The sequence below is a fragment of the Equus quagga genome, chromosome 2, assembly GCF_021613505.1.
Source record: "Equus quagga isolate Etosha38 chromosome 2, UCLA_HA_Equagga_1.0, whole genome shotgun sequence".
Classification (NCBI taxonomy): Eukaryota; Metazoa; Chordata; class Mammalia; order Perissodactyla; family Equidae; genus Equus; species Equus quagga.
In genome coordinates, this window is record NC_060268.1 from 61483320 (window position 1) to 61510186 (window position 26867).

The 26867-nt window shown below is 53.0% G+C and overlaps 1 protein-coding gene across 2 annotated transcripts in view; it reads right to left on the minus strand.

Moving 5' to 3' along the window:
- Nucleotides 1-26867, minus strand: part of ITGA11 (integrin subunit alpha 11) — a 117930-nt gene that overhangs the window by 27904 nt on the left and 63159 nt on the right. For both annotated transcript variants that reach the window (XM_046655291.1, XM_046655290.1), the window contains exons 6-15: nucleotides 26724-26851; nucleotides 25430-25578; nucleotides 20530-20674; nucleotides 19880-20045; nucleotides 18447-18517; nucleotides 9183-9327; nucleotides 5504-5652; nucleotides 2220-2360; nucleotides 1738-1941; nucleotides 953-1083 (exon numbers count right to left, since the gene is read on the minus strand). In XM_046655291.1, coding sequence (XP_046511247.1) covers nucleotides 953-1083; nucleotides 1738-1941; nucleotides 2220-2360; nucleotides 5504-5652; nucleotides 9183-9327; nucleotides 18447-18517; nucleotides 19880-20045; nucleotides 20530-20674; nucleotides 25430-25578; nucleotides 26724-26851 — 1429 coding nt within the window. The remainder of the gene's footprint in view (nucleotides 1-952; nucleotides 1084-1737; nucleotides 1942-2219; nucleotides 2361-5503; nucleotides 5653-9182; nucleotides 9328-18446; nucleotides 18518-19879; nucleotides 20046-20529; nucleotides 20675-25429; nucleotides 25579-26723; nucleotides 26852-26867) is intronic.

Sequence of the window (26867 nt, forward strand, 5' to 3'; positions counted from 1 at the left end):
GTTGAAGCTGGTGCCCAGAGCACTGATGCCTAAGCTTCAGCCTCAGACTCTGTTTTCTCGGGACCCTGGACTAAGACGGTTCCCTCTTGGATTCTAGTGTTCTTGAGAACGAAGAGCCTACCCTCTCCTTCTTTATCTCCCCAGGGAGCCGCACGATATCTCTGTTTAATGCTTTCTTTGAGTTGTATGAAAAATGTGATGGTGTTTATATAAAATTTTATGTGGGCGGAAAAAGGTTGGAAGGAAATATGCCAAAATGTTTTAATGTTAAGGTGATGAAACTCTGGGCAACTTGTTTCTTTATTTTCCAAATTTTCTTTAAGTTATCTTACTTATAATGAAAAATCTCATCAACATATATGAAAAAACACAAATTAAAAATTTTTTTGGCTCAAAATGTAGCTAAGACATCATAGGGTAAAATGCATGGACTTTTAGAAAGCTTTGTTTTTTTAAGCTGTAGACTATTGCCAGAGAGAGACCCTGGATGCAGATATATGGCAAACATCTGTGGGGTGGTGCAGAAATAAGGTCCTGAGAAAGGAAACAAGAAGTCAGAAAGGCTTTGGAGGACGGAAATCTCTGTTACATTAACTTTCTTTCACGCTAGGGGACAAGGGAGATCCTCCCAGCTGATAACAATCCCCTCAGCCTGACCCTGGAAGGAGCTTGAAAAGCTCAAGTGGAAGATATGCCCAAGTACCCGGAACTTTTAGGACAAATTCTAAGAAGGGCTTTTTGACATTAAATTGCTCTAAAATCCTAGAACTCCATTGAGAAGAGGGATTTGAACTTCAAAAATCATACAGCAATTCCATAAAAAGGAGATGGGATCAGAACAGGGTGAGTTTGGCCGACAGTGATGAAAGACAAGGGACAAAGATCCTGATACATATCTGTAACCGTCATGACCCTCAGGAGAGCCCAAGAGTCAAGAAAAGGGGGAACCAACCACAAAATCACAGCATTGCCAAGGGCGCCCACCGCCAGGTCGACAAGCCCGTCCTCGTTGAGGTCCAATTGCCCATGGACGCTGCAGCCAAAATACTGGAGGCCGGGAGCCAGCTCTGAGGCAGTGATTCTCTGCAGAGAGTGAAAAAGGAAAAGCTGGAGAGAGCCTATCAGAACCTTCAGGGAACTTCCCTAGCCCAAAGCTATGGCCTCTCCTGGTCTGTTAGGGCACCTGAAATTCTTACCACTAAGTCATCCTTTTGGATTAAGATCTTGTGTCTTAGGAGAGTTCCCCATTAGGTGTAAATGCAGATGACCTGCAGGTAACCCATCGGCATCGCTATCCATGGTATATTAGACTGTTTTACTACGAAAATATGGACGCAAAAACGATGACCCTGAGGGGATGGGACCTGGGTCACTTTTGGGGTGAGCAAGGTTTCCAGCATGAAGCATTTCCAGAGGAGAGCAAGCCCAAGCAGGAGTTCTCCATTTGCAGGCAACTGCACGAACACAAATGGAGGGGCAGTGAGATTTGGGTCCCTGGGGTTTTGTTGTTGTTGGGGAGATAGAGTTAAGCAAGGAGAGGTTGCTCAAAGGGGTGATGGGAAGATCCTGAAGACAAATGCACCCATTTCACAATTTCGACCTGAGGCACGTAGAGCTAGGACACACTGGAATCCTTTCCTGTACGAGGAGCAGAAGAAAATCCTGGACCGCAGGGCTGAGCATGAGCTATTAGGACGTCCAGTCCTAGCTCCATCCATTTTCCAGGGGGAGCGTTACCTGCTTCGGCGTCTTTAGGATGCTACCTCGGAAGCCGTGGAAGATGTAGATGGCTCCCCTGTGGTTGTCCTCCAGAGGGGCTCCCACCACCACGTCATTGTAGGAATCCTGATTGAGGTCCTGAACCGAGGCGATGGAGGACCCGAATCGGGCATTCTGGTAACTCTGGGAATCCTTCAACGTTCCGTTATAAACAAACCGGTTCTGCAACACCAGGGGCGGGAACAGGCTGGGGGGACTTGGCAAGGGCCCTCAGGGTCACCATCCCCTCTGGCCTGTAGTGTCCTCTTTCCACCCCATTTTCCCCAGCCTCCCCTCTCTGTTACATAAGCCCAGCCACACAGGAGGTTCTTCTTCTTCCTGGCCTGGCTCAGCAGGTCAGTGGGCGCTGACCCCTCTCGTGACCCAGCTTCCCTCGTGAATACCGGGTGGAGGCCGGGTCAGGTGCCCCAGCAAGGGCGCCCAGCGCCACGCACCCGTACCTGTCTCAGGTTGTAGACGTACACCCTGCCCCGCTCTCGGCCCTCGCTGAAGTACATGGGCGCGCCGACCAGCAGGACGTCTGTCATGCCGTTGCCATCGATATCCACGGAGGTGATCTCGCTCCCGTAGTAAGAGCCTATCTGCGGCACGGGGATGGGGAGAGGGGAGTGGGCCGCGCTGCTGGGAGCCCTCGCCTCACTCCCAGGGATGGAGGGAAACTGAGGGCAGCCTCTGACTCAGAATTTTCGTGAACAAATGAGAAGGGTGGCTTCCTTCTCACCCCCACCAACAGAGTGGACTCACCTGTTTTCAGTTTATTCTAACTTATCCCTTCTGTTATCCATCCCGCCCACACACGTCTTTCTTTCCATTACTTAATTTTATTTGTTCTGTTTGTAATACATTATAACGGCAAAAAACAAGCATAAAAATGTATAAAGAAGAAGTATGTCACCCATAGTCTAACATCCAACCATAGCTGCCACGAATGTTTTAGAGTATTTTCTTCATCTGTTTTCTCTAGGGTGTGGGGCTTGTTGTGTGTGTGTAGTTTTGTTTTCACAATCTGGGATAATACTATACATATAGCTTATATACTGATTTTTTAATAAAACAATGGATCATGAACATTTTCTCCATGACGTGTTATATATATTTTTTACAAAACGATCATTGGTGATTCTATAATATTCCATTTTATGCATGTGCCAAATGTGTTTCTTCTATTGGTGGATGTTTAGCTCGTTTCAATTTTGAATGTTCCAAATCCCTGTGGGATTGGCACCTGGGACGGTGACCTAGGATTTCTTTTCAGTATTCGAGCATTCACTGTGTTCCTCTCCCACCTTGGGCACCATCCACCCACTCAGTCAGAAACCTGAGGCTCCTCTGGCCCAGGCCTCCACCTTGCCCACCTGAGGCCTCCCAGCAAGTCCTGCCTGGTGTATGCCAGACATGTCCTGAATCCACCTACTTTCCTCTCTGCAGCTTATTCCTCAGGGGGGGGCTCCTTCCAAAGGGGCCCCTGCCTCCAGGCCAGCCCCTCCAAGCCACCCCTATGGGCAGCCAGAGTGACCTCTAGCAGCTGACCATGCTGCTCCCTTGCCTTCTGGAAAAAGTCCACACTCTTCATTATGACCCTGCTGGACTGGCCTCCGTCCCTCCCTCATCTCTGGCTCCCACGTTCTGTCTCACACCCCCGCTTCTGACATCCCAGTGATGTTTCTCCTCCACAGGCCCCAGGCCCTGGCTGGGTTCCAGGCTTCCCTCTGCAAGTACTCTGGTCTGCACCGCTCCCCACCCCCAGATAATGTCCACCTGCCCTTCCCCACGCCACTCCCTGCAGGGGGTGTCCCTCCTGATGCCTCCCAAGCTGTGTACTCTTCCCACCAGCACCTGCTTCCTCCATGGGGTGCCTCATGAGAGTGGGCACTGTGCGTGTTGTGTTCTCTCCGGGCCTGGGTGTGTGCCTGGCACACAGGAGGGACTCAACAAATGTGCATTGGACCAGTGGGCCCCTTAGGAACGGGGAGGAGCCTTTCCGGCCACCAGGCCTGGTGGGATTCCTTTACAGCCCCAGGGCCACCTCCCGAGAGATCACCGCCCTCACTTCACAGGCAAGGAGCTGAAGCTCAGAGAACTTGAGCCACTGGCCCAAGGTCAGAAGGCTAGTCACACCCAAGCTGGCTTGGAACTCGGGTCCCGACACCCGAGTCCGTGATCCACCCACCCAGGCAGCCCTTGGCTGAGGACGCTTCCAGAAGAGATCTATCCTCAAGCATTAAAAGCTTTTAACTGAGGAGAAAGATAAAAATACAGAAGAGAGAAAGAGGAAATCACAAGCACAGGGTCGGGGAGGGAAGAGAGGTGCCTACATAAAGTAATTAAGAGGCAGACAGAGCAAATAAGGGAAGAGGGAGGGGATGTTTGTGTAAATCTGTGGCCTCAGCTGTGTGTGTCATGGCGATTTGGAATCCACTTAATTTAGCTGCCTGCAGCACTGTGGTTTCTCATTCAGATGTTGGAGGCGGAACCGGGCAGTAAAACATGCGATAAATTCATCAGCAAATTCCCTCCAGCTCTCAAGGTCTAGCCTTGGATTCCTGGAAGAGCCTGCCGGGTGGAGTGTGGGTGGGCAGGATGGAGGCTGGGGGACAGAGCAGCACCCGGGTCCACCGGTGCCTTTGAGACAGGACGAGGAACGGTGCAACGATGGCTTCCTGCAGCTAGAGGGGTTTAGGTTAGACCTAGTGAGGAGCCCATCCTCATGGTGACAGGCCAAGGGCAGCAGAAGAGGCAGGAGACAGGGCTGTTCCCAGGCTCTGGAGAAGTGAGGGCAAGCTGGGAAGGACAGTACGGGCCTGCACAGGGCCCTGCTCAGGCCCAGGGTGCCATGGATGCTGGATGCTGCCAGGCAGGGGGTGCCGAGGCCTGGTTTGGGGGTTGCTGGGGCTTGCCAGGAGGTAGCATAATGCAGACAGCACCACCAAGAGTCCTGGATTCTGAGCTTGACCCAGCCATGCATCCACCATATAACCTTGGAAAAGCTACGCTGCTTCTCGGGACTCCAGTTTTCCTGGGCTATTGAAATGACTTGGATCAGAACCCTGTTTTTCCATCTTTTCACCACCAGTGACTTATCACAGTTTTCCAGTCTCCATTCATGACCCTCCAACACGAGACTCTTAGCAACAGAGTCTGGTTGCCCACCACATCCCGGGCGGGGCAGCGGCATCAGCAGCTGTACGGATCTGCACTGGTACTACTTCAGGAGAAGGAAAGAAGCTGGCGTCTTGGTGAACCCATGGGGCCTCACTGTGGGTGGATGCACAGCTCCTCCCACTTCCAGCAGCAAGAGGGTGGCTTGAGGAACATGATTGCCCCTTCAGGAGGCCTGGGGGCCCTGGCAGCCCAGGCTGGGCAGCCAGAGCCCAGGTGCTCCCTCCAGCTCTTAACTCTAGCCCTGACCCAGAGAGAAGCTGCCGGTGACGGGCAGAGCCGGGCAAATGCGGCAGAGGCAAGAGGTCCATGAAACGCAGGCAGCACATTCTCCCAGGTTCTCCTTGCTGTAGCTGGAACCAGGGCCTGGCTTTCTGGGGACAGGACAGTCCAGCTCCAAGGCTGGTGTGAAGGAGGCATGTGCCCCGCAACCAGGAAGGATGTTTGTGGTCTGGGGACAGTCCTACTAAGAGGGAAGAGATGAGCTTCAGAGAACCCTCCAGCCCACCCTTCCCCTCTCTGTCCTGCCTCCTCAGCCCCCACCCCCGGCCCCCACCTCCCTTACCTGCTCACCCCGCAGGGCCTGGTGGATGGTGAGACTCCGATTGTTGTGCATGGTGAACAAGATGGCTTTGCCCGTGTGGTTGAACCGTGGGGCTCCGGCCACGTACACCCGCCCCTGCCTGGAGGACACGACCGACGTGACTGTGTACCCTGCCACAGGAGGAAACAGGCTGGTCTCTGGCCTCGAGTCCTCAGCAGGCCTTGAGAGGGACTGGCACATGGCTCAGCTGAGCCCAAGGCTGGGCCGGTGCAGGGAGTGTGTTCAGAGCAGGCCGAGCTTATTGGAAAATGCAGAGCCGTGATTCCCAGGCACAGCTGAGGAGGCCTGGGAGAGGAGGGCTCAGGAGAGGCCTGTGGAGGGCGTGGAGCTCACTGCACCCCACCCGCTGCCGGAGGGAATGAAAGAAGCCAGTGGGACCACTAAAAGTCACTGCTGACCGGGAACGTACACATCCCCTCCTTCACATGACGGTGGAGTACAGGGAGCAGGGAGCAGGGCGAGCCCTAGCCACACTTCACTCAACCTTTGTTCTGATCCCCAGGAACTGTCTCTCTCAGGACCAACCAGCGCCCTCTTCATTCCCACAAACTCCTGCTAAGTGGTTCATGAAAACTAGCGTTGGCTGTGCAGGTGTAAGGAACTACTCCACTCTGTGCATCCCCGCGGAGGCTCAGGGATTCTTGCAGCCCCACAGCTTTGCAGACTCAAAGGAGGGAGCTCCTGGGCTCCCCTCAGTCCACACATATACCATGTAAAAGAGGCAGAAATGGATGCCCACGGGCTCCTTCTGGAAAGGCCACCAGTCCGTGTTCTTGGCTGGCTTGGCCCGATCACGGTGAATCTGGAGCTGTGCATATGCAGCACCTTCCGGCGACTCTACTGAAAGGGGGCCCGGCAGATGTGCAAAGCTGAGACTCCCACTTTCTGCCAGATGATTTGGATACTGGATCCTAGCTTTTAGATGGGTGTCCGGCCTTGTTGGCAGTTCCTCGGTTGTTTCTGGGGAATAGATGTCTCCTTCCACCATGCATGCATGTCTCTGCGTGGGTGCCCGCGTGCGTGTGTGTGGGGAACACTGTCACTCGGGTCCCACCGGTTGCTTCCAGAGTGGCTGCAGGATGCGTGGACGAGCATCTGGCTGATTTGGTGGCCAGAAGCATGGGTGCAGTAGGCCGGGCTACTTGAGTTCCAGATACATCATTTTTGACTCTTGGAGGTGAATTCTGGGAAGTGGGGCTTGAAAGGTCGGTAAGGCCAGGATATCGCATGTAGGTGGCTAACGTGGCCGTGTACTTAGCACAACCATAAATACACGAGGGGAGGGTGGGATAAGCCTTGAGGTGTGGAACAAAGAATTCTTCTGAGCTGAGCCCTCAGTGGTGCTACTGACAGTGTTCTCCACTGACCCTGGACTTTTAGGCTTCCCCGGAAGGAGGGACCATGGTGGTGGCGAGGCCTGAGGGCCTAACGTCCTGGGGGCCTGTGTGGGCTGACTCTCAAAGCTCCCAGCAGCACTGAGAACTTCCTGCTTCCCATAGTCTGTTGGTTGTGGGTTCAGTTCCCATGTGGTTCTTGGTCCAGCAAAAGCTGGACCAGCCTCCCCGAAGGCCTGCCAAGAGGTCCCGTGGCCAGAAGTCCATACAGCTTCCTCAGTGTGGAGGCGGAGAGCCTGGCCTCCCAGCCTCCTTCCCCTAAACCATTCCTTTCCCTCGGGGCACGTAGGGGGGACTCTTCCAGAGATCCCAGACACTGCCCTCACTGGATGAGCCCCAGAGAGAGGAGGAGGAGAGAAGGCACTCCCTCAGGACCCCCACCCAAGGCACTGACTGTGGTTAAGGGAAGACAGCTGGGCCTCCTGAGGGTCCTTCAGCCTGGCTCTACCCCACCAGCGTCTTCTGGGAGGAGGAGGACGGCTCTGCTGGGCTGGGGAAGGGAGGTGGCGTTCATCCTGCTGCCCCCTCCTCAGATACCCTCACTATCTCCCTACTGCCAACAAGAAAATGCTCAACCCTCCTAACCTGGCTTTCGAGGCCTCCTGCTGCAGCCGGCCCTCCCCCGCCTTCCCCTTCCTGTCCCCCCTGCTCCCCTCCGCTCCAGCCACACCGTCTGCCTCCTGGGTCCTGAACTCGCCTAGCACTTCCCGCCCCGCCCTCTTTTGCTTGGACCTTTGTGGCTTATTCAAATCTTTTCCTGCTTTGGAGAGCTGGTGTAGGCCCAGCTCCTGCACCACGGGTGCCAGAATGTGCCAGGCTGAGGCGCCACAACCACCCACAGCATGCCTCCCACTCGCTTGGGGCCCTGGGCCCTGATGTTATTTATCTGCCTGTTATTTAATGCTTCGTGACACCTGCGTCGTACGCCCGCACTTGGTGTCCTCACTTTCGGCACTATGAGGAGCACGAGATACCACGACTGATTTGAAGTAAAGGGTGCAAGCCTTTGTTCTTCTGACATCTTTCCTAGTGTTTGAGCATTTGCCAAGGCAAGGCATCCACTCTCTCCCTCCTTTTTATTTATTTGGGCTCTGACCTCACTTGTGTACTGATTTTTCTTTCTCTCTAACTAGCTGGGAAGCAGATTGAGGGCGGGGGCTGTGTCCTGGTTTCCACTGCACTCTGACAGCATCGACCACAGGTGCTCTGTACGCAGGCCCGGTCTAATATCAACAGAATTCAGTGGAACCCAGGCCCTAGGGCCAGGTACTGTTGAGGAACTTCTAGGGATCTAGAAGCTTCTAGATCCTCTAGATTTTCTGGCACAGTCCAGATTCTGGCATCCTGCCCTGTTGTTAGCTGAGGGTCCCAAGGTTGGGGATGGAAAATGGAGTAACCACAGTGTGGGTAGCATCACAGGCCGTGAGAGTAGCTGAGGGGCAAAGTGGGGATGGGAGGGAGCACTAGGGAGAGGACGGACGTGCGGACAGATACTGCCCACTCTGGATGGCCCAGGTCCACAGCGGACTGGGGTCAGAGGAGGCATTAATGACGAGTGACTTCACAGACGGTAGATGTGGTTCTGAAATTCAGAAAGATCCAGAGCCAGTGGGAGCCCTGGACGTTCACTCCCTGCTGTCCTTGGCTCTGGCTCAGCCCTTTCCGAAAGGACCCAGCTGTGGTGGGTGGGCCTTGGTGTGGACGGCTGGGGCCCTGCTTTCTGGAGCTGGAGGGCACTGGGGTCAGCGGGTTAAGGGCTCAGTGCTGGGACGTCAGTGATTGGTGCTCCTCTTTGGAGAATGTCCGCTTCCAGAGTGCTAATGGGCAGTCACTTTGGCTTTGATGGTGAATAGTAAGGCATAAGCACGAGTGTAGGTTTCCCCTCGACCTGCATTTTGCCTTGGAAGGTAGGTTCAGAGCGCTGAAACCCTAGTCAGGGCAGAAAGCTTTAAAGACATGCCAATAGCTTGCCCAGTGTCTTAGAAGCATCGACTGAAACACGTTGGAGGTACAGGTGTGCTGCTTGTCATTTATTTACCTGTTTGCCGAGAGCCCGTTCCGGTTCCAGAGCTGTGGTGCTGGGGGTGGTGGATGCCAGGCTGAAGAGGCAGCGGCCCCTGCCCCGGGCTTGAATCAGCACAGAAGATGCACAGCCAGGCCCCTCGCCTCGTGTGTGGGTGGGCTCTGGGGCCCCCGGGGCCCCTCCCCACCCCCTGCCCATCAGCGCCCTCGGCTCTGGCTCTTACCCAGATACGCTCCGTGGTTCTTGAGCTCCTCGGGGAACTCCTTCAGGTACGACTCGCGCAGAGGAATGACCTTCCCGCTACTGGTCTCCTTTAGCACAGCTCCGTTCCAGTCATAGGCGCCAACGGCTCCCAGCAGAATCCCGTCCTGTCATTGGGGAGGGGACACATGTCAGCTAGAGTTCCCGGGTGCCCCTCACCGGGAAGGCTGTACCGTGAAGAATCTGCCAGCCACCGCGGGCACCTTCTCCTGGGCTCATTATTTAGCAACCTAACTTCCAGCCAGGATTCTCGGCTTTTGAATGAGCCGAGGACCTTCTTGCCCCATCCCATCTTTAGCACAAAATGGGTTAAGCTGATCCCAAGGATAGGACCTTAGGAAAAAAGAAATGTTCTAGAAACAAACTCCAAATCCAGGACCAAACCTCCATTCCTCTTTGGGCTTCAAAACCCCTCTAGGAAATCTCTTGTCACTATACCTCCCTTCTGAGACTCTCTTGAGCTGTGTCCCTGCCCTTGGCCTCCTTCCACATTCCCCAGCAGTGTCTGAGTTGCTTCCCTGTGTATAAATCCTACGTCTTCATTTCTTCAGTAAAAATTCAGTGAATGCCTACGTTGTGCCAGACACTTGCTTGGTGCTGAGAATATCATCCCTGACCTCATGGAGCTCAAAAATGCTCAATAGATATGCAAATAAACATAACAGTTGCAAACTGATAAATGTGATGAGGGAAAACCATAGTAAGGTTTAATTTAGATTGAGATGAGGGTCAGGAAAGGCCTTTTTGAGTAAGATAAGGGTCAAGAAAAGCTTAGTCAGACACCTGAAAGCTGGGTAGGGTCAGAAAATAGAAGAGTTGGTGTGACTTTGGGCAAATTTCTCTCTCTCTCTCTCTGTCAGGAGACAGCTTGTGCAAAGGCCCTGAGGCTGGAGAGAGTTTAGAGCCTTTGGTTTCAAGGGACTGAAAGCTGTTTGATGGGGCTGGAGCATTGAGTAAGAGGGGGCAGAGTGGCTCAAGATGAGGCTGGACAGATAAGCCAGGGCCACATCCATGACAGCCAACCCCCAGAGGACAGGGGCTTGTCTTTAGTTGCAGGGTAAGCGGCTGCTGCAATGCTTGGGCAGGAAGACCGGAAGCTCTGGCTCTCTGAGGGGGAGTCTCCATGTTACTGACTCCAGGGCCATTTTCCAAGGACCGGGTCACTCACTCTCTGGGCTGTACCTGCACCTTGTCCCCCTCCACACCCCCAGACAATTCACATAACTAGTGTGCACAGGCGGACAAACAGTAAGCACCTAGAAGAGGAAGAGGAGTGACCAGGGACGATGCCGGGCCGAGGAGGGTGGTGAGAGCAGGGAGGGCCGCCTTCCTGGGTTACCGTGGGGGCTCCGGGCTGGGCTGGGGCAGACTGTTAAAGCATGGGCTGGTGAAGTCCCCTCTCTCCCACTGAGCGTCCCTAAGCATGGCTGGTTGGTGGGATCTGAGGTTCCCCTGCCATGTGGGGCCCAAGGCACTCAATCTCCCCTCACCCCCAAAACCACGGTGCCAGGAGAGAGCATGACTGTGGCCTCGGGACCCTCAGAGCTGTCCCTAAACGCAGAGGCAGGGCCCCGGGCGCTAGTGTCACTCATGGTGGCGGAGGGCGAGATTATGGACCTGAACCTAAGCCTCCTTTGCTCACTTCCAAGGTGTCAATTTAAAGAGTAAAGCTGAGCTTATCAAAGGGTTAAAATTCTTTTTTTTAAAAAGATTTTATTTATTTTTTCCTTTTTCTCCCCAAAGCCCCCCGGTACATAGCTGTATATTCTTCGTTGTGGGTCCTTATAGTTGTGGCATGTGGGACGCTGCCTCAGAGTGGCTCGATGAGCAGTGCCATGGCCGTGCCCAGGATTCGAACCAATGAAACACTGGGCCGCCTGCAGCGGAGCGTGCGAACTTAACCACTCGGCCACGGGGCCAGCCCCTTGATCTATATCAAAGGGTTAAAATTCTGATGTCCTAGAGGCAGAACTGACTGTTCACACTGTGTCTTTATGACTATCAATGAGCTGGTCTTGGGAGAGTCTGATGTGCTTGGTTGTGTCTAATGCCGCACTTTCTAATCAGCTTTCTCCCTCCCACTGGCTGCGCGCCTCAGCCTGGAGAGCCTGACAATGCACCTGGGCCGGGATCGGAGCCAGGGCCTCAAAGACTCTGCCCACACAGTCACCGCCAACATTCCTCACACTTGGGGTGTCGTCCATTCTTGGCGGACTTTCTCATCCAGTCACCCATTTGTGTGAGACCAGTAGGACAGATGTTCATTATCTGCGCTTGACAAATGAGAATCCGAGGTTCAGAGAGGGAAGGGGACCTGCTCAAGGTCACACAGCAAGTCAGAGGCAGGGCTGGGACTTTGATCAGGGAGACGGGTAGAGGAGAAGGGAAAATACCCATCTTCTGCCCAGAAGCTCCTGGATTCTGCTACAGATTTTCCATCTGAGCCCCTCTCTAGGAGGAGTGCGACGTTTGGGCTTTCCTCTCTCTCTCTTCATTTCCTCCCTCTCTCCGCCTGCTAAGTTCAAGTTTGCAACTGCAGACCAGGCTTCCTTGCTTCCCAGAGAGGCCTTTGAAGATGAATTGTTGGCTTGCAGATGACCGGAAGCCTCTGTGAGGTACTGAGAAGGGCTGGCCCAGGCCAGGTGCCTGGGATCTAGCGGAGGGGGCGCCGAGGCTGACTCACCGGACGTGGGGCTTGCGAATTCCACTCGGGCTTCTGGATTAGGCACAGTGGGCGGGTGATCACTCGTAGGTCTCATCTTATGCCACTGTGTCCTGCCAGCGGCTGCAGGCTTGGGCTTCTAGTGGGAGGCCCTTTCCTGAGAGGGGCCTGTGGGGGCCAGGGAGAGCCCCACTGAGGATGGGGTGCACTGCAAGGAGTGGGCTGGCTGAGGGCACTAGCCGGCTTTTCCCTTCTTGGGGAGCCAGACGTTTTGAGTTTGGAGAAAATCTGGAAGGGGCAGGGCCATAAAAAGGGCCAAAGCCTGGACAGAAGGAGCCAGGCATGCAGGCCAGCTGGAGACAAGCAGCAGGGCATTCCGGGGAAGAGCCGCATGCACCACTCCAGACCTGGTCCTGGCTCCCTGACTTATGCCCCCTTTCCTATGGGGCCCCCCAGGCTCCCACTGGATATTACCAGGGTGTGCCTGGGTGGCCTCACACAGACGGACCCTTGTGCAAGCTGACTTTCCTAGTGCTCTGTGCAGAAATGAGGATGCAGACTTGGCTGTCCTCAGAAGGTCCAAGGCGAAGTCCCTGCCTTCCCGGAGGACGACCTGTACCCACCATCAGATCCTGCCAGCTAAGGTCCCAGCTGCCCTCTGACCTGGCTTCTGGAGCAGTCTTGCCTTTCCAGCACAGCCGAATGCTCCCTGGGCTTGTGGCCACACACCCCCGAACTCTGTGTTCCCACCAGTCTGTGTCCCCGGCACGGGAAGCAGCAGAGTCTAGGGCCATGGTTCTCAACGGTGGGCGGTTCAGCCCCCCGGGCCATATTTGGCAATGCCTCGAAACAGTTCTGGTTGTCACAGCTGGGGCTGGTGTTGAGGTTGCTGTGCCACCTGGTGGGTAGAACTCAGGGATGCTGCTGAACACCTGCAGCGCACAGGACAGCCCCCCAGCGAAGAATCCTCCAGCCCGGAGTGTCACTAGGGCTGAGCGTGAGAGGCCCTGGCCTGCCGGTCAGAGCAGGAATCTGGACTCAGGCATTCCTGAGTTCCAGTCCCACCTCCAGAGCTTCTAGCTGTGTGACCTTGGGCAAGTTTCTCTCCCTCTCACTGAGAGGTTCTTTAGATGTAAATAGTTGTGTCGTGAGAATTAGCCTTTTTAATTCTTAGCGTGCTGCTTGGCAGCCAATAAGGACTGGGTACACAGTAGCTTCTCTCATTCATTAATTCATCCATAAAGCACTTCCGGGGAGGCGGGCATCAAAGAAGAGCGAGAGCTCCAGATGAGTCAATGCGGCAGCCCGTGAGAAGTGCTCTGATGGAGGACAGGACACTCTATTCTGGGGACCCAGTGGACGGGCTGACCAACTGAGGGGCAGGGTGGGTGCAGAGTGGAATTAGGAAAGGATTTTAAAAAAACTTTACTTGGTTTGTAGTAAGTCTCAAAATGAACACTTCCAGTTCCAAGCCTCAAGATTCAATTCCAGAAATATTTTCCAGACATCTGCTCAAAGACTGAGGTTCAGAGAGGTGAAATGATTTGTCTGAGGCCACACAGCCAGGCAGTGCTTTCCCCTTGCCCAGCTGTAATGGCATTAGAATACCAGATGCCAGCAATTGCTCTTGGCATTGGGGAGGCCGGAGTGTGGAGGCAGGTGGAGGTGGCCGCTGGTGGTCCTGCGTGCTGGCGCGCACGGAGACCACGGAGACGGCACTGAGTCCGTCTCCACACCTAGGCTCCCCAATGGCTCCCTAGTGCTGCATGTCCATCTTCAGAGAGACCGTAGCGGGGCAAGACCCTGTCCCCAAGAGCCCCTTCTAAGGCAAACACATCATGAAGAGGGTGGAGTATGCTTTAACTAGTTGCTCCATTCTGTCATTAGAAGACTTGTTTTCAATAAGCTCAAAGTGGAGCCTAAGAAGGGATGAGAGCCGCGAGGTGTAGACGTGCTTGGGCAGGAAAGACTGGAAACGGGCCCTCAACCTTTCCGTGGAGAGGAGACCCTCCCCTTGCGCACTGCTGGAAGCCGGTGGCTGGGTGGCGTGGAGGGGGCCTAGGGGGCATGGGGCACACTGGACTTGACTGCTCATTCCAGATCAGAGGCTTGGGTGTCTCTCCTCAGAGGTCCTGGGAATGAGGCCCAGGAGTGCGGCACTGGGCACGAGAATACAGCGGGAGGACATGGCCTTGGGCTTGGGAGGACCCCAATGAAACAGAAATGAATCCTGCCACCAGGCGTCAACTTGCAGACAATCAGAACAGCATGCCAGAAGTCCCTGGCTAGCACGTCCTGGCCCCATGGGGTGGGGCCGTGGACAGCCCTGACTGCCTGAGTCCACTATGGGGGCTCAGAGGGGCTTACAGCCTCTAGGTAGCAGCTCCTTATTTCTCCATTATGGATTAGTTTCTTTCATTTTTGATTGAATCAAATATGCAAAAGTAGTTCAAATGCAAAACTCTTAAGGAAAGATTACAGCTTTAAGCCTTCAACAGCTGGGAAACTTAGATAACAGCTGATAACCTTAGCTATGCAGTCCACAACCCCAGTGGGCCTGCGGGAAGGGCACGGGCTGACAGGCAGGGGTAGGGCACGCAGCTGGGCTGGAAATAGGGGGCTTCCCTACCTTGGCCTGTTTCAAATGCAGCTGAGGGCTGGTCCCGCCGGATCATCATGCGCAGGTTAAAGGAAAAATGATTTCCCATCTTGGGTGAGTCACCAAGGATTTTATATAGACGAGATTCACCCTAATAAAACTGCTTCCTTCTATGAACTTTTGGTGTTGGGGAGATTTATGGACGGCAGTGTAGGAGGTCCGGGTGAATTCCTGTGCCGAGCAGTCCCATAGGAGGAGCTCCCCAGCAGCTCCATCCGTCACCAGCGGGCATCAAGCATCAATTATTTATAGTCCTCTTCCTTCTTCCACACCTTCCGCTCGTGGCCCATGGGGATTATAGACTCTTAGCGTCTACCCCCTTTGGAAGGTATGGGTTCCTTCTGCAAGCTTTCTGGCAGATTCATGCAGCTTCTTCTTGATTACCCAGCCAACAGGGAGTTTAGCACCTCAGCAGGCAGCCAGCACTTGTAGAAGCCACTCCAGCTATTAGTGACCTTTGCATCCATTTCCAAATGCTAATGGAACCATTGTCTTAAAAATCCATTCTAGAATTTGACCAGGGATCAAATAGCTGGTCTTCCTGATGGTAATTCCCAGAATGTTCTTTCCCTTTTTTGCAAGTCAAGACTAGAGTTCCCTGGGGTGGCTTCAGCTCCCTGGGTTCCCCAATGGCTCAGATCTTTGGTCATCAGCCTGAGATGCACTTCCTGTGGCCTGAGGCTTTGGGCTCTTTGAGTAGCCAGGTGATGTCTTGGGGTCTCCTCTACTACCCTGGGCTCTGGTCCCTCCTTCCTCTTGTTGCTTTTATCCTCCCTAACTCGAAGGCTAGTTTCCTTGCTAGAGAGATGGCAGCAGACCAGGTGACGAGTCGCTGGGTCTTTCCTCTGCCATTTGAGAACATTCTACTGGGTCCCTCCCCTAGGACCAGAGACCTTTCCTTCTGACATAACTCAACAGGCCCAGGGCTGCTGATGGCTCCTGCAGCATATTTGCAGGAAGCAGCGGCCTGAGGCCGTCTGTGGAGCATCCTGTGGAGTCCCCCAGGAGATGGACTCACTGGGCTCAGGACCTGCTCTGGCAAAGCTGAAAGGCTGGACCCATGGGCCCCAACCCCCAGAGAGGTCTGACTGACCCTCAGAGCCGCGGAGCTGGACTCCCAGGGACAGGACGGCTGTGGCCAATTATGATGGCATCAGTGGCTGGCGTTGAAAACCTTCCATGCTCTAAAATAGCAACCCGATGGCCCGTCCCAGCGCCAGACAGCCCACCATCATTGCCCCATTCCTTTGGATTTGGAAAGTTTTTTGTTTTTGTTTTCTTAAGTATTAAAGAGTCTCGGACTCAAACATCATCATCTCTTTAAAAATCCTATCAGATAAAAACTTACAGATGCCTTTCACTTGAAAACAAGACTTGGGGGTGTTAGAAGAACTGGGGTCTGTATCTGCAGGATAGGGAGGGGCATGTGGGTCTCTCTAATTAGGCAAATGAAAAAGAGCTGGGCATATTGGAAGGAACTGCATAGGGCAGTGCATGACCTTGACCTAAATAACAAGCAGGGGCTCTCAGCTCCCGGTCTCCCCTCACAGTTGGGGCACCACTTGATCCTGCACGGATTCATCTTGCTCAACACACTGAGCTGCTTGGGCCATTTTCAGAGTTCGGCTCAAATTTCCCTGAATTCCTGCAGCTTATCTTGACCTCCCCGTGCCTTCAGGTTCCCCGATTCCCGGGCACACACATCACAGTGTTAGAAGCAGCAGAGTGAGCTTATCATTTAAGAGTCTTTCTCCCTAACTAGACCATGAGCTGCTGTCAGCGGAAACCTTGATCTCTATCTATTTATATATCCCTAGTGCCCAGTACAGAGCCTGACACACAAGGAGATGCTCAAAAAATGATTGTGGGACGAACGAAGGAGAGATTGGGACATTCATTCTCTCTCACTGTCCCCAACATCAGCGCTGGCCCCCCATGTGTGCTCAGATTTCCCCCAGTGTTGTGCACACCACTTCTTCTGTTGTCCTGCCTGCTGCCACCCGTGGCTGCAGAAATCCTTGTCCTCAGGGGCCTGCCTAAGTGCCAGCCCCTCCCCTGTCTGCCCCCTCCCCTAGGCTGGGCCTTGTCTTTTCTAGGACCCTGAGCACACGCTGCTTTGATTTGCATTAGATGTGTGCATGTGGTTCCCCCACTGAGCACGGGGTCTTCCCAGGGGCTCCATGGATGGGGGGCCTCCTGAAGTTATACCCTCTTACCTACGAGAAGTCTACCATTTCTTTCATCCTACCCCCAAAGCTGAGGACCACTGTGCCAGATTGTCTGCAAATTGACTCCTGGTGGCAAGAATAATTTCTGGTCACATTGGTCTGGAATAACCTTGGTTGCATTTGACAATTGCTTGTTGGATTTAATTAAATTGAGTTTCCTGTTGCATTTTCTAATCAGCCCTGACCCCAGAGTCAGGAGACGGGGCCAGTGCATGACTTGCTTCCTTATCTCGTGTGAATGGATGCCCTCGTCTCTCCTCGTGCCCGGCTCCTTACCCTCAGACTGCGAGCTCCTTGAGGGCAGGCCTCCTGCCTCTCCTGGGATCCAGCACAGAGAAGGCACTGAAAACATTTGCTGGTCTGACCACCTAAAACAGGACAACGATTACGGCCTGCCAACCTTGCAGGGCTGAGCACGAAATAAGGGGCAGGAATCTCCTGGAAAAATTTAAAGTGCTCTGCGCGTGTGACACGACTGTTACTATTGTAAGGCAGTTACATTTCTATCTTGCTGCATTCAAGTGGGCATGAGATGGTCCAGATGCAGCCGAGGAAAAGCTGAGCATGAGTCACGTTTCCGTCCATCTGCCTGCTGCATGTCGTGCCTGTCTCCCCTCCCTGCCAGTTGGGGATTTCTGACTCAGACCCCTTACATTCCACACTCTCTCATGGAGCAGCTGTTTAATGTGTAGGGGACAGCAGGAGACTAATATTTCTCTCACAAATGTCACTTCTGCAGATCACTCAACCTTTCCCTGACTCAGTTTCTTTATCTGGAAACTGGGAACAAGGAATCCTGCCCTAACCACCTCACAGGGCAGCTGGGAGAATTCAGTGGGATAATGAAGGTGATGTATAAGTAGGATGGTCTAAAAGGCCTTTTCTGGAAAATTAGGAGGCAGAAGTACTCCCCCACAGTGCCAGCCCAGGCAGAACACCTAGGACACCTGTCTGTCCAAAGCATGCCCACTGGGCACATGCTGACACCGGCACAGATGGGCTTTCCCCACGTGGGATTCCCGGCAGGGCTTTCCCTCCCAAACAGTTTATAAGGCTCTGCCCCTCCTGCGGTCCTGTGAGCATTCAGTCCCATCTTGTGAATCAGAACCAGGTGAAGTGCAGGGTGAGTGGCAGCCTGAGGCTCTGGGCCCATGCCGCAGAGCCCCAGACACAACATGTTGCTGTGACGCCATGTGCCACCTTGGCCACCTGCAATGTGAAGCCGAGTCCGCACAGGGAGGGGGCCCAGGAGGGCCATCTGCCGGAGCACATCTGCAACATCTGGACACCCTCCCAACGTCGACAACACGCCGCCCCCCTGCACACACAGGCTGCCCCAGGCACGCATGGGTGCTAGTGGAGTGCGTGCAATTGGTTTGCCTCAGGCTCTGTGCCTGAAAGGGCCCCTGGGGGGAAACGCTCCATCAGCACCCTGCACAGAGAGGTCGCCAGGGGGGTATGTGGGCTTATTATCTGTAGCCCATGCTCTGCTCAAAAGCGCCCGAGACAACTTATTATAAGTTGAAGGCCTTGACTTCCCTCCTCCAGCCATAGAAGATGGGAGGCGGAGAGACCTCAAGCAAGAGAGAAGGGGGAGGAGAGGGCCCGGTAAGGCGGGATGACAAGGCAGAGGCTGGCAAGAGTGAGCACGTGCGAGGCAGCTCTCCACCCTCGTACCTCCACCACGTGCGAGGAAAAGCCGGTCTGCGACATCTCCAGCCCGAAGGAGGTTTCGTTCTTGTTGGTGCCTAAAACAGAGGGACAGAAGGATGTCAGCTCCGCGCCTGACTGCTGAGTGCCAGACACGCTGCAGCTCAATCCCAGCACCTGTGTCCCAGCGGCCCCTTCAGGGAGGTGACAGGGGCCCAAGTCTGGGTCCAGCCTCGTCTGCCCTCGTGGCTGGTGCCCTACACCGGGAGGAGCCAGGTGGCCGTGCGGGTTTATCATTAGTAGGCCGCTCATGGCTGAAAAGGGCTGGGGACAGCTTCTGTTACAGGGCGGGTATCCTGTACAATAAGACTGTCAAATAGGGGAAAGACCAGGAAAGGTGCGTGGAAAGAAGTAGTCTACATTTTTGGCAAGAACTGGAATTCCCCACTCTGTTCATTCCTATTCTTCACCAGATTTGGTTCCAGATGCCTCTGGATGGTCTCAAACATCAAACTGGCCCTCAGGAGGGGGACTTGTCACCACCACCGATTTGCACGAGAAATCCCATGTGTGCTGAAGGCCCCCCCACAGAGGGCCTCTCCGAGCACATCACTGGAACCAAGGTTCTCGTCACCCAAGGCGACTGTTTTGAGGAGAAATACAGTGATTTGGATATTTAAGTTCTACTGTGAGTGTCAAAACTCAGGTCCATACTTTCTATTCCTTTAGCCTGGTTTATGAGGGTGTTTTTGTCTCTTTTTCTGTGTCTGTAGCTTGTCATTCTGATGTGCTGCAGACTGCTCAGGCTTTGGACACCGCCTCTGTCTCTTTCCACAGTCGTCCCACGTGGCAAAGCCCAGGAGGGGAAGGGCCCGCTAGAGCAACACGTGATGCCAGTGAGGTGTGTGCAGCTCAGAGCTGGAGATTAAACCGCAAGGAGAGGGGCCACCCGACGGGGCCCTGCAGAAGGTGCTTCTGGATGGGAGGCAGTGGGGCTCAGGGGTCAAGTGTTTCCGGCTAAGGAGTCAGGCTCAGCCGGGTGCAAACTAGAGCTGCCAGATAAAACACAGGACGCTCAGTAAATGTGAATGCCAGACAAACAACAAATACTTTTTTAGTATAAGTTTGCCACAAACATTGTATTTTATATTTGCTAAATCTGGCAGCCCTCATTCAAACCCCAACTCCTTCCCAAGCTGTGGGAGCTTAGGCAAGGCACTCAGCCCCTTCGCGCTTCAGTTTTCTCAATGGTAAAGAGGAGACTATCAGCAAAACCACCTTCCGGGGCTGTTCAGAAAGCGCGCAGGCTGGCGGCCAGCACGGTGACATGCAGGGGTAGGCACTGATGGTGAGTGAGGCCCCTGTGAACCCAGTCCCCTCTGTGGGGCTGGATTTCGCTCCCTGGGCTTCATCTGATGGGAGCCCAGGAGCATGGACCTCTCTCGGGATGGATCACGCACCTTCCAAGCTGAAGATCCGGTCCCCCAGGGCATCGACAATGTCCTTCAGGGCCGCCTCGTCGGTGACGTTGAAGAAGTGCTTGTCATCTGGGTCACTGGCGATGTATTTGATTTCATTTAGGAAAGTTTCTGGATTGATCCCCCTGCGGTTGTAGTAGCCCAGGACCTGCCAGTGTACAGGGGGCAGGGGCGACAAACCAGGACATGGCACAGACCTCCATGCACGCCCATGACCCCTGACCCTGGGGACCCAGGGCCAGCTGGAGCCACTACTCTGGTAGTCATGAGCATAAGCTAAAGTGCCATTTGCATTTTGAAAAAGTCTCTTGTAAGGGCCAGACCCAGGCCCTGTTCTGAGATGGGGTTCTGGAGGTGGGAGGCGCGTGGGGGTGTTTTCTAGTTTTATGAGGTTGCAGAACCTCCCTGGCAATGGAGACAAAAAAACCCCACAACTGTTGTGGATAGGCCCGGGCAGTGTGGAAAGAAGATGTTTGACTTGCTCTTTAGCAGAGGATGAAAAAAGGAGAGGCCCCTTTGAGGGCCTGGGTAGCTGCTCATTCCCCAGAAACCCCAGGGGTTTGATGGCAAAGCCTCTAGAAGGCAGCCGGCAGCCCTTGGGCAGGAGCAGGGGGCAGGACGGGCGGACTCACGGCCACAGCATATCTGGTCACGTTGTCCCTCTCGCTTTGCTGGATCACCTTCTCCAGGTCCGGGCTGTCGTGGGACTCCCCATCTGTGATGACAATCATTACCTTCTTGGCCCCTTTCCTTCCGCCCTTCTGGAAAGCCTCTGAGCTGGAACCCGAGCACAAGGGAAGGATCACAAGCAGGAGATGGCTGTGGGGCAGCCCCCGGCGCTCCTCCGGAGGGGCAGCCACAGAAGCCAGGGTCGAGTCCCCCGGGGAACCCACAGGAGCGGAGACCTCAAACCAAAGCAGCAGCTGCATGGAGATGCGCAGACTATCATTCGCCAGCTGCTCAGATGGTCTTGTGTCTGTTTGTCTTTAAAAAGTGACTTTAAAAAGCCCCTCTAGGGTCCTCTCCTTGCTGTTTGGGGCAAGTGGAGGGGACAGGGTAGAGTGGGGAGGGCTCAGGGTCAGATGGAGATCTTTAGAAGGCCTAAGTCATCAGTTCAAACACCCAGCTGCACAGGAGAATCTCTTGGGGAGTTAAAAAAAAATGATGTCCAGGCCCTACCTGGACTCACGAAATCAGAATCTCAGGGGTGTGGCCGGGGCATCAGTATTTTTCAAAAGTTCTAATGAACATCAGAGTTGGGAACCACTTCCCCAAGTACTGAAAAGTTGATGTGCCAGAGTAATTCAAACCACACTAATCCAAAAAACGCATGGGGTGAAGCCTGACAAAGTTCTGATTTTTCCCACGAGGACTGCTTTCGTTTTATTTTGGGAACTATTAAATATCAAATTCTGTGACAAATATTCCTCTTTCTTGCTTTTTGTTTTCAGTGCCCAGAGCAGGGGCTTGGCCTGCCTGTTGTACAATCCAGCCAGGGGACCAGAGGCTGGCACGCTGGCCCTTGACGCTATGGAGAGGCTCGTGCAGCTGGCAACCTATGAAGCGTGCAAAACTGCTCTCTAGCCGTCGTTGGCTCTTGGTGCCTCTGCAGCCAACCCTCCCTTAGACTGTGAGGTTCTAAGAAGGACAGACATGATATGGCCCAAGAGTCTGGCCCAGCAGGTAGCATTTCTCAGTAAGGATCTAAAAATAAATGTTACCCTTAAACCCTGCAGCGATTTCTCCCGGGTCTGACCCACAGATCTAACTCTCCAGTGCCAAGTTAAAGCCCGTTTCCGGGCCCCAAGGCGTGGGGAACCAAGGTGTCTCAGCTGATGAGCTCACGGGCATGACTTAGATGTTGAGGAATTCACAAAACTTGGAATATGCTAGTTCAGGGCATCTTCGAGCTACCACCTAGGAGAAACAGACCAGCTGCCACTCTCTCAGCAGTTCTGTGCTATATCGGATATGCTGACTTTAAAAAACTCTCTACTTTCAGTACGAACTGTGGGTTGAAGAGGGGCAAAGGCACACTTGACACGACTAGAGCAGATTTTGGGCTGAAGCCGGACCTGTGGAGGGAGAACTCAGCTAGTCCCTCAGAGGAGATTCCAGATGCTTCCATGACCTCATTGGAGGGCCAAGGAACAAAACTCCATGCAAAAAATATGGCAGAGAAAAAATAGGTTTTATTATATATGGAGCCAGGAAAAATTTCAGGATCATATTTCCAAATAGTGGAATAGTGTGAATATCTGCACGAATCTGCAGCGGGGTAAACACTGGCATGAATCATTAGATTTGAAGTCTGATTTTGTATTGCGTGAAAGACTTGGATGTGTTCCTACGTAAACAGATTGTAAGTTCCTTGAGAGCAGTGAGAGCGTTAAACTCACAGCAGCTTCTGTGAACGTGGAAGCCAGAGTGATCCTGTGAGAAGTTAGGTCACATCATGGCTTCTTGCTGCTCAAAACCTGCACTGGCTCCCATTTCTCTCAGGTCCTGACAATGGCCCACCAGACCCTTTGTGACGTGGCCCCGTTATCCCTCTGCGCCCCTCCTCCTGCTCACTCCCCTCCACGCACACCAAACTTCTCCGGATTCCTCACTGATCCTGGAACCACCAGGCACGCTCCTGTCTTAGGGCCTTCATATGAGCTGTGCCCCTCCCTGGAAGGCAGGACCTGCTTGGTCAAATTCCTCACCTCCTTCAACACTCCACTCAAACGCAAGCTCTCGGTGCAAACTTCCCTGACCACTCTAATACTGAGGAAATACCTGCCCTCTTCAATCCACTTGAGTGCCTTTACTATGCTCAATTTTCACCCCATAGCTTTTTTTTTTTTTTTTTTTTTTTTTTGCTGAGGAGGAGTTGCCCTGAGCTAACATCTGTGCCAATCTTCCTCTATTTTGTATGTGGAACACCACCTCAGCATGGTTTGATGAGTGGTGTGTAGAACCATGCCAAGGATCCAAACCTGAAAACCCTGGGCCACTGAAGCGGAATGCGTGAACTTAACCACTACGCCACCGGGCTGGCTCCCGCCATAGCTTTTTATCTCCTTCTAGCATCTATGTTGTTTATTTGCTTATTGTCTGCCTCACCCTCTAGGTTGTCAGCCCTTGAGGGCAGGACATTTATCTGTTTTGTTCATGTGTGAGGCACGTAGTAGGTGCTCAATAAAAAGTGTTGAGTAAACTAAGATGAATCACACCATTGTCCCTGCACCCCCCAACCCGCCAAGCCATACATGGCTTCATGTGCACATCTCGTGATAACACTCTCATCCCCAAGAACCTTCAGTGGCCACTCACGCTTGTCTGAGCTACAACATTATCAGCCTCATAGTCTGGATCCAAGCCATCTTTGCAGCTGCCTGGCACACTAACCCTAACACGAACCCCAGGCCACGGCCAGAGCATGAATGTAAATGTCCCTCGACGTCCCCCTTCCTTGGCCCTTACCAGGGCAGAAGGTCTTCTGTGAATGTCTTCTCTCTGCCTCTCCCTGCTGGACTCCTGGGGTCTTCGCAGGACAGGTCAAATGCCACCCTGTCTTGGCAGTCCTCCCCGGCCCCTCCCTTGGAGCCTTCTCTCTCTCATCCTTACTGAATTAGGCTGATGCTTATCAGAGCTCCCCTATGGGGTGGGGGCACAGGTTACTGTCTTTGTAACCCGTCAAATCCATGGCCTGGATCTTTGTTACTTTAGTAGGTGCACAGAAAAAAAAGCATTACGAATAGCTTAGTGAGGGGAGAAAAGCTTTCACCTTAAAGAGCACCGGTTGTAATTTGGGACCCAAGCGTGGCAGGCCGGGAAGAGAGGTTTCAACTTCACTTGAGGTGCAGATGCACACCCCAGTGGTGCCCGTGAGGCCCGGATGTTCACACTGCCTGGGGAGTCACACACTTGTAACTGACCTGGGGTGGGTGGGCTGCGGAATGAGCCCTGCTGAGTCAGTTGGCTCCCCACTGAGGAAGTGATAGCTCAGTGGGCACTAGCTTCCCGCTGTTGCCCCAGCCATTTCACGAGGGCCTGCCGGGGGGCTCAGGGGCTCACCCCAATGATGACAAAACAGCAAAGTGGCCTGTTTCTCGTGAGGATGAGTAAGAGCCATCCTTACAAGGAGGAAGGCTCATTTAGGAAAAAGGCGTGAGGAGGTTTTATCAGCAAACAGAATAGGTTAGTGGAGCAGTAACTTAGAAAGAGCTGTGAGATGGGAAAAAACAATCTTTTCACCACGTAAAGTCATGTTACTACTAAATCGCTCTTACACTGTGGAATCCTGTTAAACACATTGACTAACCCCGTGTGAGGTGGGATTATAAGGTAATGGGACTGTGGTCTCAATGAACACAACAGAACTCATATTCACAGGTGTAAAATTTATACATCTAAAATCTAAATGCCCTGGATGTAGTCATCACAGGAGTTCAGGCCTCAGCAAAAAAGTGCTCACTGAGGGGCTGGCCCCGTGGCAGAGTGGTTAAGTTTGCATGCTCTGCTTTGGTGGTCCGGGGTTCGCTGGTTCAGATCCTGGGTGCAGACCTACACACCACTCATCAAGCCGTGCTGCGGAGGCGTCCCACATAGGAGAGCTAGAATAACTTACAACTGGGATACACAACCATGCACTGGGGCTTTGGGGAGAAAAAATAAAAAAATAAAATCACTCACTGATTTCAGAGGGGATGAACACAGCATTCTGAGCAGTGGCCACATTACTGGAATAAGCACGTAGCTGTCTGTGTGGACAACGACTAGAGACAGCATTCACTGTCATCATGAGTGAGTTTTGGGGTGACTTTTAAGGAACCAGCCTCATTACTCTATGATCTCAGAGATTAGATTTAACTGTGTTCTTCACACTTCATTGATGACAACTCTCCACAGGAAGATTCTGCCATCAAAGAACCTACACTTTTTATAGGGTCTCTGTGGCAGGATGTATTTTCCGAAGTTGGCTGTAATGATATCTCCCATCCCAAATGCTCTTCCGCAATGTGACATTGCCGTTCCTCCATCTAGAGGCAGAATCAGATTCTCTTCCCCTTGAATCTGGGCTGGCCATAGTGACTTGTTCAATCAATACAATATGGTAGAAGTTTTTTCTGGGACTTTTGGGGCTAGGTCATAGGCAGTCTTGGAGTTCCCGCGTGGGTCTCTTGGAAAGCTTGCTCTCAGAGTCCAGCTGCCATGACGTGAGAAAACCAAGCCACATGGCCACCTGTGGTCAGCCCCAGGTGAGCTGTCAGTCAACAACCAGCATCAATTGCTGGCCAAATGAGTGTGTCATTTTGGATGTCTAGTCCAGTCAGATCCTCAGATGACAACAGCCCTAGCCGACACCAGATTTCAGCCACATGAGAGAACCCAAGAGAGAACTGACCAGCTGAGCCCAACCAATTCTCAGAACTTTCAGGCATTAGTAAATTATTGTCTCAAGGTACTAAATTTGGTGGGGGTTTGTTACACGGCAATATATATCTAGAACGGTATCAGATTTAGAAAATTTAATTTTTTTTTTACCGAGCAAATTCGATGCCGAATGCTGTGCGGGTCTCTGTTCCTCCTCTCTGCTCAATGTGGCTGGCCGCTTCCACTACATCTTTTACGGACCTGTAGTCATTGAGGTGAAATTCATGTACCACGTCTTCTCCGTACTGAACAACTCCAACCTGCAAGTTAGAGGAGAAGGCGACAGAACATCTCGACCCCCGACACTGAGACCTGCGGTGGCCAGGCTCCCTGAGGCATCACTGTCTAGAACAGTTCAGGAGCGAGGAAGGCTCAGGACCTCCCGAGGGAGAGCAACTAGGCTGAGGGCAGCAGGTTCTGAAAGCTCTGGGAACAATGGACGGCTTGGTGAGACGCGTGGGAGGCACTTATCAAGACAGGAGACTGTGATTTAAAGAAAGGCCCGAGAGATTATGTTTGTTACTTAAAAAGACAAAAGCTGAGCATAGAATTGAAGTCTAAAATATTAGGAATGGCTTGGGGGAGGGGCATGACATTGTTCACCAAACTCTGGAACTGAGGTTCCTTAAAACTTGGAAGAGAAGAAGTTCTTTTATCCCCAAGGCTGATAAAATATCGACAATGTTAATAGCCTTGAAAGAAACAAAAAACCTTAAAGACCTACAGTAGAACTAGAATGATAAAATGTGACTGTTGGATGGGCCCACAGAGGTTATTTGGTGCCTTTCTAATGCTGGACTTTCACCCACAATACCTTAAAAGATGGTCTTCCAAGGCTGGGGAAGTCCACCGCTTCACGAAAGCCCACTCCCTTTTTACCAGCCCTAATTGTTACAAAATAATTGCTCAGATTGATTTACAATCTGCCACCTTGTAACTTCTAATCATTGGTCCTCATTTGGCCTGCCAAAACAACAGGGAATAAATCTACCTGCTCTCCAGCCAGGCAGCGTTTCAAATATGTGCTGGCGGCTACGACCCTCTTCCCAGTCTTCTCTCCAAGATCAGTGTGTCTAATTCTCCCCTGTGCCCCGCTCAGCAGGATTCTAGCACCTACTCAATCTTTCCTGCCTTCCTTCTCACTCTCTAGTTGGTCAAACTTTCTCTTAATAGGTAGCATCTATCCCAGAAGACAATGTTTGACCCTCGAGGTGAGGCATCCCCCAAATTGTCCCTCCATGTGCCCAGCAGAAATGAGTGTCCTGGGCTACAGAGCCCTGGTGCTGGCCCTTCCACCTACACTTTCTTAGTGCATGCAAAGATGCTCCCCCACATTCCAGGGCAGTATCTACCATGGGTTAGGGGGGCCATGCTTGGAGGAGGAAAGAGTCCCAGAGATGCTCACCTGGATCTGCCCAGGGCCGATGTAAAACTTTTTCAGGATGTTGATGAGGAAGTGCTGAACCTCTACCCAGGGGTAGATGCTGTTGGAACCATCCAGAACAATGACGATGTCCATGTAGGTCTGGCACCCTGGGAAGTGGGGACA